Source organism: Bombina bombina, chromosome 8 (genome assembly GCF_027579735.1).
Source record: "Bombina bombina isolate aBomBom1 chromosome 8, aBomBom1.pri, whole genome shotgun sequence".
In the NCBI taxonomy this organism is placed as follows: domain Eukaryota; kingdom Metazoa; phylum Chordata; class Amphibia; order Anura; family Bombinatoridae; genus Bombina; species Bombina bombina.
The window spans coordinates 82608013-82621605 of NC_069506.1; the positions used below are offsets into that span (position 1 = coordinate 82608013).

At 40.9% G+C, this 13593-nt stretch overlaps 1 protein-coding gene across 3 annotated transcripts in view; it reads left to right on the plus strand.

Annotated features, from left to right (window-relative positions):
* Positions 1–13593, plus strand: part of VPS13D (vacuolar protein sorting 13 homolog D) — a 1255097-nt gene that overhangs the window by 649915 nt on the left and 591589 nt on the right. For all 3 annotated transcript variants that reach the window (XM_053690423.1, XM_053690422.1, XM_053690424.1), the window contains one exon: positions 3488–3618. In XM_053690423.1, coding sequence (XP_053546398.1) covers positions 3488–3618 — 131 coding nt within the window. The remainder of the gene's footprint in view (positions 1–3487; positions 3619–13593) is intronic.

The window sequence follows — 13593 nt, forward strand, 5'->3', positions numbered from 1 at the left end:
TTCCGTTATTATGTACAGGTGTAATTCATAAGAACAATATCGGAGTAAAAAAACATTAAAATGACCTGTGCATTTAACAGATGGCAAGCAGCTTTAAAGGGACATGAAACCAAAACTATTTATGATGATTCAGAAAGAGCATGCAATTTTAAACAACTTTCCAATTTACTTCTATTATCTAATTTTCTTCATTCTTTTTATATCCTTTGTTGAAAGCATATATTAAAGGGACAGTCTACACCAGAATTTTTATTGTTTTAAAAGATAGATAATCCCTTTATTACCCATTTCCCAGTTTTGCACAACCAACACAGTTATAATAATATACTTTAAACCTCTGTGATTATCTTGTATCTAAGCCTCTGCAAAATGCCCCTTTTTCAGTTCTTTTGACAGATTTGCAGTCTAGCCAATCAGTGCCTGCTCCCAGATAACTTCTTGTGCACGAGCACAGTGTTATCTATATGAAATACGTGAACTAACACCCTCTTGTGGTGAAAAACTGTTAAAATGCAATCGGAAAGAGGTGGGCTTCAAGGTCTAAGAAATTAGCATATGAACCTCCTAGGTTAAGCTTTTAACTAAGAATACCAAGAGAACAAAGCAAAATTGGTGATAAAAGTAAATTGGAAAATTGTTTAAAATTACATGCTCTATCTGAATCATGAAAGTTTATTTTGGCCTAGACTGTCCCTTTAATAGGCTCAGTCGCTGCTGATTAGTGGTGGCACAATAATGCCTCATGTGATTTACTCAACAATTTGCATTGCTATTTCTTCAACAAAGGATATATAAAGAATGAAGCAAATGAGTTAATAGATGTAAATTGAAATGCTGTTTAATATTGTATTATCTAACTAAATCATGAAAGAAATATTTTGCGTTTCATGTCCTTTTAATAGTAACAGGCCCAATTGAATTAGCTAGTAAATATTATGGTTAAAAAGTTTGGAGCTTAAAGGGATATTAACCAGTGCTCCTTCGGTAAAAAAACAAATATGTTAAATCAAAGTAAACCTAAAAAGAAACAGATTGTGTAAAAACCAGCAAACAACTTACTTGTTTTCTTGCATAATGAGCACTTCGAAATTATCAGTGTAGCTCTGGCCCCAGTGTGATATTAGAGCTGATATTTTTGAATCTTAGGTTACATTCTGATCTAGGTATGAGCAAGTCTGACTCTCTGTTATTTAGTTTATTAACTTAAAGGGACAGTCAAGTCCAAAAAAAACTTTAATTTTTCAAATATGGCATGTCATTTTAAACAACTTTACAATTTACTTTTATCAACAATTTTGTTTTGTTCTCTTGGTATTCTAGTTGAAAGCAAACCTAGGAAGGTGCATATGATAATTTCTTAGATTAGCTTAGATACAAGTTAGTCACAGAAGTAAAAAGTGTATTAATTTAACAGTGTTGGTTGTGCAAAACTGTGGAATGGGTAATAAAGGGATTATCTATCTTTTTAAACAACAAAAATTCTGGTGTTGACTGTCCCTTTAATAGTAACCAGCCTAGAAGTTTTATGATAGGCTAAGATAAACCTTCCTGCAGAGGCCCCTTCTCCTTGTAAGGCTGTGACAGGAAGTAAAGGACACTGCACAAATGTAGGGAAAAAATAAATGAAAAGGTATAAATCCATGTAAATAGATGAATAATACATATTGCAATTATTTCTATTAAATATAAGACACAGCTTAGTGATTTTTTTTATTACAGCCATAAAACAGATTGTTTAGCATCCCTTTAATTCAGAGTTGTGTAATCTGTTCAACACCTCTTGCTTATGTGTAAAAATGGTGACAGTCTACACCAAAATTATTATGGTTTAAAAAGCTAGATAATGCCCATTATCTACCCATTCCCCAGCTTTGCATATCCATTAAACTTCTAAATGTCTGCCTGTTTCTAAGCCACTACAAAAAATCCAAACAGGAACCAGCACTATAGCCAGAGAAACTGACACATCCGTGGGCCACTGCCAAGTCCACCATCAAATCATAGAAACAGCACAGAGGTGTCAGATTAAAAATCCCTTTATTTTAGAACATGGGGATCAGAGAAAACACAACGTTTCGGGGCGGTCCCCTTAATCATGTGATGTCATAGTACAGCCTTTAGCCTTCCTTTATAGCATTAACAATTCATGTGTTTAATTACTCAATTAATCAATTAGCTATGCTATGCTAGTATGGGCTGTAAAACTAAACAAAGTCATAAAAACCACTTATCATATAGAAAACATTCATACAAAACCTATATACAAATTAGAAATTAAAAAAGCTCACAAAGTAACTAATTATGTGATTGCAACCATTGTTTGATCTTGTTAAACTATTGCACTAGCCTAAAAAATGTCAAAATAGTGATACATTGTAAAATTCATTAGGCATACATTAACAACAACCTTAGCATAGATTATATTCTCAAATACTCAAATAACATCCTATTAGAATTATCATAACAGATAAAGAGGAACCCTAATATAATCAAAGAGACTCTAAAGGATTTTAATAAAACACCGCCCCGAAACGTTGTGTTTTCTCTGATCCCCATGTTCTAAAATAAAGGGATTTTTAATCTGACACCTCTGTGCTGTTTCTAAGCCACTACAGACAGCCTTACTTTTTTATTTGCTTTTCACAATAGGAGACTAAAGTTCATGTGTGCCATATAGATAACATTGAGCTCTCTCCTGTGGAGTTGTGCAGGACACAGCACTAATTGGCTAAAATGCTAGTCAATAGATAATAAATAAATAGCCATGTGATAAGAGGCTGTCAGAAGAGGCTTAGATACAAGGTAATCAATGAGGTAAAACGTATATTAATATAACTGTTGGTTATGCAAAACTGGGTATTGGGTAATAAAGGGATTATCTATCTTTTTAAACAAACATCTTACAGTAGACTATCCCTTTAACTATTAGCCAGGTGGTCAATAAAATCATTAAATAGGTCCTAGGGAGAACACTGCTATGTTATGTTTGTGGATTTCAGTGCATGTACTATTGACGTGTAGAGGAATTACAAATATTACATGATTCTATTGATTGCTGTATTTGTGACACTGGTTCGTTTAAAGCACTCACACTACAGCTTGCATTGTATTCTAGTTACAACCTCTGGCAGTTTACCCTTACATTTTATTGATAGCTGTCAAGAGATCCATTGTGGTCTTCAGGTGAGGAGGTTAGGAGGACTGTGGCAGAGTCCAAAGCCGCAGTGATTTGTAGCACATGAAGTGGGTAAAAATGTGCAGAGTTTAAGATTGTGGGGTACAGCTTGAGCTAGGGATGTTGGGTTGCTTCAAGTGTTTACAAGTTACTTGTCCTCTCACAATCTGGCATATAGCATATATGACCTACTATAACTTGCAGTGCATATTTTGTATAAAGAGCTTTTGTGCCAAATATATCAAATATGTGTTAAATTGTTTTTACTCTTAGGTACTGCCTTTTTTAACCTTATGATTTTTTCCCCTATAGGTATTGATGTTAAGAAAGGCAGAGGCCGATACATAGACACATGCATGGTCACTTTTGCTCCTCGATACCTGTTAATCAACAAATCAAGACATAAGCTTGCCTTTGCACAGAGAGAGTTTGCCAGGGGTCAGGTAAAATATTTATATAAATAGAAAAATATCCAAATCGAACCACTAACCAATGGTGGACAAAACAGCTGTTTTTACTCATTCAAGCTAAAAAAGAAAACTATCACATTTTAAGGTATGAATTTTTAACCCCTTAAGGACAAGGCCATTTTTCAATTTCTTTCCCTTAAGGACCAGGGCTATTTTTACATTTCTGCGGTGTTTGTGTTTAGCTGTAATTTTCCTCTTACTCATTTACTGTACCCACACATATTATATACCGTTTGTCTCGCCATTAAATGGACTTTCTAAAGATACCATTATTTTCATCATATCTTATAATTTACTATAAAAAATTTTTATAAAATATGAGGAAAAAATGGAAAAAAACACACTTTTTCTAACTTTGACCCTCAAAATCTGTTACACATCTACAACCACCAAAAAACACCCATGCTAAATAGTTTCTAAATTTTGTCCTGAGTTTAGAAATACCCAATATTTACATGTTCTTTGCTTTTTTTTTGCAAGTTATAGGGCAATAAGTACAAGTAGCACTTTGCTATTTCCAAACCACTTTTTTTTCAAAATTAGCGCTAGTTACATTGGGACACTGATATCTTTCAGGAATCCCTGAATATCCCTTGAAATGTATATATTTTTTTTTAGAAGACATCCCAAAGTAATGATCTAGGCCCATTTTGGTATATTTCATGCCACCATTTCTCCGCCAAATAAGATCAAATAAAGAAAAAATTCACTTTTTCATAATTTTTTTTCACAAACTTTAGGTTTCTCACTGAAATTATTTGCAAACAACTTGTGCAATTATGGCATAAATGGTTGTAAACGCTTCTCTGGGATCCCCTTTGTTCATAAATAGCAGACATATATGGCTTTGGCATTGCTTTTTGGTAATTAGAAGGCCGCTAAATGCCACTGCGCACCACACATGTATTATGCCCAGCAGTGAAGGGGTTAGTTAGGGAGCATGTAGGGAGCTTCTATGGTTAATTTTAGCTTTAGTGTAGTAGACAACCCCAAGTATTGATCTAGGCCCATCTTGGGATATTTCATGCCACCATTTCACCGCCAAATGCGATCAAATAAAAAAAAATGTTAAATTTCTCCAACATAGGTGTGTCCGGTCCACGGCGTCATCCTTACTTGTGGGATATTCTCTTCCCCAACAGGAAATGGCAAAGAGCCCAGCAAAGCTGGTCACATGATCCCTCCTAGGCTCCGCCTACCCCAGTCATTCTCTTTGCCGTTGTACAGGCAACATCTCCACGGAGATGGCTTAGAGTTTTTTAGTGTTTAACTGTAGTTTTTATTATTCAATCAAGAGTTTGTTATTTTGAAATAGTGCTGGTATGTACTATTTACTCAGAAACAGAAAAGAGATGAAGATTTCTGTTTGTATGAGGAAAATGATTTTAGCAACCGTCACTAAAATCCATGGCTGTTCCACACAGGACTGTTGAGAGCAATTAACTTCAGTTGGGGGAACAGTGAGCAGTCTCTTGCTGCTTGAGGTATGACACATTCTAACAAGACGATGTAATGCTGGAAGCTGTCATTTTCCCTATGGGATCCGGTAAGCCATGTTTATTACGATTGTAAATAAGGGCTTCAAAAAGGGCTTATTAAGACTGTAGACTTTTTTTGGGCTAAATCGATTGATTATTAACACATATTTAGCCTTGAGGAATCATTTTATCTGGGTATTTTGATATAATAATATCGGCAGGCACTGTTTTAGACACCTTATTCTTTAGGGGCTTTCCCAAAGCATAGGCAGAGCCTCATTTTCGCGCCGGTGTTGCGCACTTGTTTTTGAGAGGCATGGCATGCAGTCGCATGTGAGAGGAGCTCGGATACTTAGAAAAGACTTTCTGAAGGCGTCATTTGGTATCGTATTCCCCTTGGGGCTTGGTTGGGTCTCAGCAAAGCAGATACCAGGGACTGTAAAGGGGTTAAAGTTCAAAACGGCTCCGGTTCCGTTATTTTAAGGGTTAAAGCTTCCAAATTTGGTGTGCAATACTTTTAAGGCTTTAAGACACTGTGGTGAAAATTTGGTGAATTTTGAACAATTCCTTCATGTTTTTTCGCATTTGCAGTAAAAAAGTGTGTTCAGTTTAAAATTTAAAGTGACAGTAACGGTTTTATTTTAAAACGTTTTTTGTACTTTGTTATCAAGTTTATGCCTGTTTAACATGTCTGAACTACCAGATAGACTGTGTTCTGAATGTGGGGAAGCCAGAATTCCTATTCATTTAAATAAATGTGATTTATGTGACAATGACAATGATGCCCAAGATGATTCCTCAAGTGAGGGGAGTAAGCATGGTACTGCATCATTCCCTCCTTCGTCTACACGAGTCTTGCCCACTCAGGAGGCCCCTAGTACATCTAGCGCGCCAATACTCCTTACTATGCAACAATTAACGGCTGTAATGGATAATTCTGTCAAAAACATTTTAGCCAAAATGAACACTTATCAGCGTAAGCGCGACTGCTCTGTTTTAGATACTGAAGAGCATGACGACGCTGATATTAATATTTCTGAAGGGCCTCTAACTCAGTCTGATGGGGCCAGGGAGGTTTTGTCTGAGGGAGAAATTACTGATTCAGGGCATATTTCTCAACAAGCTGAACCTGATGTGATTGCTTTTAAATTTAAGTTGGAACATCTCCGCATTCTGCTTAAGGAGGTATTATCCACTCTGGATGATTGTGACAAGTTGGTCATCCCAGAGAAACTATGTAAAATGGACAAGTTCCTAGAGGTGCCGGGGCTCCCAGAAGCTTTTCCTATACCCAAGCGGGTGGCGGACATTGTTAATAAAGAATGGGAAAGGCCCGGTATTCCTTTCGTCCCTCCCCCCATATTTAAAAAATTGTTTCCTATGGTCGACCCCAGAAAGGACTTATGGCAGACAGTCCCCAAGGTCGAGGGAGCGGTTTCCACTTTAAACAAACGCACCACTATACCCATAGAGGATAGTTGTGTTTTCAAAGATCCTATGGATAAAAAATTAGAAGGTTTGCTTAAAAAGATGTTTGTTCAGCAGGGTAACCTTCTACAACCAATTTCATGCATTGTCCCTGTCGCTACAGCCGCATGTTTCTGGTTCGATGAGCTGATAAAGGCGGTCGACAGTGATTCTCCTCCTTATGAGGAGATTATGGACAGAATCAATGCTCTCAAATTGGCTAATTCTTTCACCCTAGACGCCACTTTGCAATTGGCTAGGTTAGCGGCTAAGAATTCTGGGTTTGCTATTGTGGCGCGCAGAGCGCTTTGGTTGAAATCTTGGTCGGCTGATGCGTCTTTCAAGAACAAGCTACTTAACATTCCTTTCAAGGGGAAAACGCTGTTTGGCCCTGACTTGAAAGAGATTATCTCGGATATCACTGGGGGTAAGGGCCACGCCCTTCCTCAGGATCGGCCTTTCAAGGCAAAAAATAAACCTAATTTTCGTCCCTTTCGTAGAAACGGACCAGCCCAAGGTGCTACGTCCTCTAAGCAAGAGGGTAATACTTCTCAAGCCAAGCCAGCTTGGAGACCAATGCAAGGCTGGAACAAGGGAAAGCAGGCCAAGAAACCTGCCACTGCTACCAAGACAGCATGAAATGTTGGCCCCCGATCCGGGACCGGATCTGGTGGGGGGCAGACTCTCTCTCTTCGCTCAGGCTTGGGCAAGAGATGTTCTGGATCCTTGGGCGCTAGAAATAGTCTCCCAAGGTTATCTTCTGGAATTCAAGGGACTTCCCCCAAGGGGGAGGTTCCACAGGTCTCAGTTGTCTTCAGACCACATAAAAAGACAGGCATTCTTACATTGTGTAGAAGACCTGTTAAAAATGGGAGTGATTCATCCCGTTCCATTAAGAGAACAAGGGATGGGGTTCTACTCCAATCTGTTTATAGTTCCCAAAAAAGAGGGAACGTTCAGACCAATCTTAGATCTCAAGATCTTAAACAAGTTTCTCAAGGTTCCATCGTTCAAGATGGAAACCATTCGAACTATTCTTCCTTCCATCCAGGAAGGTCAATTCTTGACCACGGTGGATTTAAAGGATGCGTATCTACATATTCCTATCCACAAGGAACATCATCGGTTCCTGAGGTTCGCATTCCTGGACAAACATTACCAGTTCGTGGCGCTTCCTTTCGGATTAGCCACTGCTCCAAGGATTTTCACAAAGGTACTAGGGTCCCTTCTAGCTGTGCTAAGACCAAGGGGCATTGCTGTAGTACCTTACTTGGACGACATTCTGATTCAAGCGTCGTCCCTTCCTCAAGCAAAGGCTCACACGGACATTGTCCTGGCCTTTCTCAGATCTCCCGGATGGAAAGTGAACGTGGAAAAGAGTTCTCTATCTCCGTCAACAAGGGTTCCCTTCTTGGGAACAATAATAGACTCCTTAGAAATAAGGATTTTTCTGACAGAGGCCAGAAAAACAAAACTTCTAGACTCTTGTCGGATACTTCATTCCGTTCCTCTTCCTTCCATAGCTCAGTGCATGGAAGTGATCGGGTTGATGGTAGCGGCAATGGACATAGTTCCTTTTGCACGCATTCATCTAAGACCATTACAACTGTGCATGCTCAGTCAGTGGAATGGGGACTATACAGACTTGTCTCCGAAGATACAAGTAAATCAGAAGACCAGAGACTCACTCCGTTGGTGGCTGTCCCTGGACAACCTGTCACGAGGGATGACATTCCGCAGACCAGAGTGGGTCATTGTCACGACCGACGCCAGTCTGATGGGCTGGGGCGCGGTCTGGGGATCCCTGAAAGCTCAGGGTCTTTGGTCTCGGGAAGAATCTCTTCTACCGATAAATATTCTGGAACTGAGAGCGATATTCAATGCTCTCAAGGCTTGGCCTCAGCTAGCGAGGGCCAAGTTCATACGGTTTCAATCGACAACATGACAACTGTTGCGTACATCAACCATCAGGGGGGAACAAGGAGTTCCCTGGCGATGGAAGAAGTGACCAAAATCATTCTATGGGCGGAGTCTCACTCCTGCCACCTGTCTGCTATCCACATCCCAGGAGTGGAAAATTGGGAAGCGGATTTTCTGAGTCGTCAGACATTGCATCCGGGGGAGTGGGAACTCCATCCGGAAATCTTTGCCCAAGTCACTCAGCTGTGGGGCATTCCAGACATGGATCTGATGGCCTCTCGTCAGAACTTCAAAGTTCCTTGCTACGGGTCCAGATCCAGGGATCCCAAGGCGGCTCTAGTGGATGCACTAGTAGCACCTTGGACCTTCAAACTAGCTTATGTGTTCCCGCCGTTTCCTCTCATCCCCAGGCTGGTAGCCAGGATCAATCAGGAGAGGGCGTCGGTGATCTTGATAGCTCCTGCGTGGCCACGCAGGACTTGGTATGCAGATCTGGTGAATATGTCATCGGCTCCTCCTTGGAAGCTACCTTTGAGACGAGACCTTCTTGTTCAGGGTCCGTTCGAACATCCGAATCTGGTTTCACTCCAGCTGACTGCTTGGAGATTGAACGCTTGATCTTATCGAAGCGAGGGTTCTCAGATTCTGTTATCGATACTCTTGTTCAGGCCAGAAAGCCTGTAACTAGAAAGATTTACCACAAAATTTGGAAAAAATATATCTGTTGGTGTGAATCTAAAGGATTCCCTTGGGACAAGGTTAAGATTCCTAGGATTCTATCCTTCCTTCAAGAAGGATTGGAAAAAGGATTATCTGCAAGTTCCCTGAAGGGACAGATTTCTGCCTTGTCTGTGTTACTTCACAAAAAGCTGGCCGCTGTGCCAGATGTTCAAGCCTTTGTTCAGGCTCTGGTTAGAATTAAGCCTGTTTACAAACCTTTGACTCCTCCTTGGAGTCTCAATTTAGTTCTTTCAGTTCTTCAGGGGGTTCCGTTTGAACCCTTGCATTCCGTTGATATTAAGTTATTATCTTGGAAAGTTTTGTTTTTAGTTGCAATTTCTTCTGCTAGAAGAGTTTCAGAATTATCTGCTCTGCAGTGTTCTCCTCCTTATCTGGTGTTCCATGCAGATAAGGTGGTTTTACGTACTAAACCTGGTTTTCTTCCAAAAGTTGTTTCTAACAAAAACATTAACCAGGAGATTATCGTACCTTCTCTATGTCCGAAACCAGTTTCAAAGAAGGAACGTTTGTTGCACAATTTGGATGTTGTTCGCGCTCTAAAATTCTATTTAGATGCTACAAAGGATTTTAGACAAACATCTTCCTTGTTTGTTGTTTATTCCGGTAAACGGAGAGGTCAAAAAGCAACTTCTACCTCTCTCTCTTTTTGGATTAAAAGCATCATCAGATTGGCTTACGAGACTGCCGGACGGCAGCCTCCCGAAAGAATCACAGCTCATTCCACTAGGGCTGTGGCTTCCACATGGGCCTTCAAGAACGAGGCTTCTGTTGATCAGATATGTAGGGCAGCGACTTGGTCTTCACTGCACACTTTTACCAAATTTTACAAGTTTGATACTTTTGCTTCTTCTGAGGCTATTTTTGGGAGAAAGGTTTTGCAAGCCGTGGTGCCTTCCATTTAGGTGACCTGATTTGCTCCCTCCCTTCATCCGTGTCCTAAAGCTTTGGTATTGGTTCCCACAAGTAAGGATGACGCCGTGGACCGGACACACCTATGTTGGAGAAAACAGAATTTATGTTTACCTGATAAATTACTTTCTCCAACGGTGTGTCCGGTCCACGGCCCGCCCTGGTTTTTTTAATCAGGTCTGATAATTTATTTTCTTTAACTACAGTCACCACGGTACCATATGGTTTCTCCTATGCAAATATTCCTCCTTAACGTCGGTCGAATGACTGGGGTAGGCGGAGCCTAGGAGGGATCATGTGACCAGCTTTGCTGGGCTCTTTGCCATTTCCTGTTGGGGAAGAGAATATCCCACAAGTAAGGATGACGCCGTGGACCGGACACACCGTTGGAGAAAGTAATTTATCAGGTAAACATAAATTCTGTTTTTTTACAATTTTAGGTTTCTCACTGAAATTATTTACAAACAACTTGTGCAATTATGGCATAAATGGTTGTAAATGCTTCTCTGGGATCCCCTTTGTTCAGAAATAGCAGACATTTATGGCTTTTGTGTTGCTTTTTGGTAATTAGAAGGCTGCTAAATGCTGCTGCGCATCACACGTGTATTATGCCCAGCAGTGCAGGGGTTAATTAGATGGCTTGCAGGGAGCTTGCAGGGTTAATTTTAGCTTTAGTGTAGAGATCAGCCTCCCACCTGAGAGATCCCACCCCCTGATTTTTTTTAAAAAAAATATCTGTTTAGCTGTGATGGACCCCCCCCCCCCTTAGCCCCTAACCTCTCTGATCCCCCCCAAACAGCTCTATAACTCTTGCCCACATCCTATTTGCTGCCATCTTGGGTACTGGCAGCTGTCTGCCAGTACCCAATTTGCCTCCCAAAAATGTTTTTTTTTAATTTTTTTGTATGTAATTAAATTTTTTCTGTAGTGTAGCTGCCCCCCCTAATACCTTCCTCCCTCTCCCCCTCCCAGATCCTTTTGACAATTATTTCCCCCCCTCCCTCTCCCTCTCTCCCATTCATTAATTCATTGGTGGCAGTGGCTGTTACGCGATCGCGCACACACATGCACGCGCGCTCCCTGCAGGCCCCCGCACGCTCCCAGCACCCGGCGTGCACATTGCACATTCAGGAACCAGATGCCGGGTAGCGATGGGCCGCCCACCCGCCTCCCTGCAGCTGCTCCCACCCACTAACGATCGGGCCCATTGCTACCGGTGCAGAGAGGGCCACAGAGTGGCTCTCTCTGCATCGGTTTTGGAAAAAAGGTATTGCAGTGATGCCTCAATGTCGAGGCATCACAGCAATACCTTGAAAGCGGCTGGAAGCGATCAGGATCGTTTCCAGACGCCTTAAACCCTGATGTCGCACAGGGTACGTCGCTGGTCTTTAAAGACCAGGTTGTGTGCGACGTACCCTGTACGACATGCGTCGTTAAAGGGTTAAAGTTTTCACTGTGAGGTTCAGTAAGTTGGCAGCTTTTGCCAGTCCAGACTAGCCTCTGTGATTGTATCTGTTAATGGTCTTTTTTTCTTCTTCATCTTTTAGCTTTAATTTGGGGAAGGGGGGAATTTTAAACAAATACGTTGAATGTGTGTGACAGTTTGACAAATGTCAGAATAAATCAGTTACAAAAACTGAGCCATGCAGATTTTTGATAACTTGGCTCTATCTGGCTAATACTCACCAGTGAGACCACGCCCTTGGCAGGGAAAATAAACAGAATTGTGCCACCCCTTCTAATTAACCTATTTACTCATAGTTGTGTCCATCACAAGATAGACAGCTAAAGACTTTCAGTTTGGTGCTGGTTGTTTGGCGTTTCTCTGGATGACAGTTGCTTGATGTGGCTTTGGCCTTTGCTGCAGGTTTGTGCTCATGATGCATTTTGTTATGGAACTTCACTTTAGCTCAATACTGTAGTTCTATGTATCGGGTTGACATTACGACATTAAACATGAGTTATGCAATTGCACAAAGAGCGTTTGTAGTCACGTTGACTCTGGGCAAATTGTCACTTAATTTCCTCTAGCGACCAAGGGTTACTTTGTAAATCTATGCGCACCAAACATGTCTCATGCACTGTTCAATAAATCTTGCTTTAAGTAATTTAAAGGACTAGTATAGGTAAATGATACAATAAGCTGATACAACTATTGATCACACAAATTCACACATCTATACTATAATCGCATTTGTAACGCGTCCGTCGGCAGTTGCGCACGGATCCTCAAAAGGAATGTTGGCAGCGCAAGGCAGCCAAAAGAATGTTGGCTGCGCGCCCAGCCAAAATAATTCACTTGGATGCAGCAAAGCTGCATTCAGGTGGATTCCGAAAATGGCAGGGTGGTGAAAGAACATCGCAAACTACCTAATACATCTATTAACCCCTAATCCGCCATTCCCCCACATCACAAATTAAATAATTTATTTATTAACCCCTAAACCGCCATCCACCACCAACGCAATAAACTAATTTTTCCTTCTTAATACAGGGAAAGTCCACAGCTGCATTCCTTACTTGTGGGAAATACTGAACCTGGCCACCAGGAGTAGGCAAATACACCCCAACCAAAGGCTTAAATACCTCCCCACTTCCCTCATCCCCCAGTTATTCTTTGCCTTTCGTCACAGGAGGTTGGCAGAGAAGTGTCAGAAGATTTCGGATTAGTTCCTTAGGAAGGGTATCTGCCCTTCAAGATGGGACTGGAGTTTTAAGTAGTCTTGTCAGCCTCTCGGTGAGAGCATTGACGAAAGTCTGGAGATGCAGGGAAAGTCTTTCTGCGAAACCATCCAGACTCATATTAACAGCTCCTTAAGCAATCGGCGTTGACGAGTTTTGCTGCCTGCTTTCTTCACTCAAGTCCATGTCAGAAGCGCTGCTACAATCTGTTAAACTTGAAGGACTGTGTTACTGTTCCACGGTATAGATTCCGGTAAGATCGTTTCATTTGATACACATATTGCAAACGCTGGAAGACAGGGTCACAGTGTGGCTCCTTTTATCTATATGGAATCAAGAGTTAATATCTGCTGAGGGGGATTATGAACAGTTGGGTTTAATCATATATGCTTTGTTTGATTTTATGCTACTTTATGTGTAAGATGTTTATGGGCTCATAGGCTGAGATGGAACATACAGGTTTCCCTTTGAAGGTTGCGCAGCTTAAAAACTTGGCAAACTTTTTCTCATAGCAGGGACGGTCCTGCATTGCGCACCATGTGATATAAAGGTGCAGTTTGTTTTGTTTAAAATAAAGTTTGTTTTTTCTGTAGTCCTCCGCATATCGTACTTTAACTATGGAGGATTCTGATTCAATATAGGGTTCTCCCTCTATTTCAATGAGTAATGCCTGTTTATATTGTGAGGGAGCTCTGGAATATCCGCCTTCTCAATTATGTTCCTTATGCCTTTATAAGGGGATTATATTAAA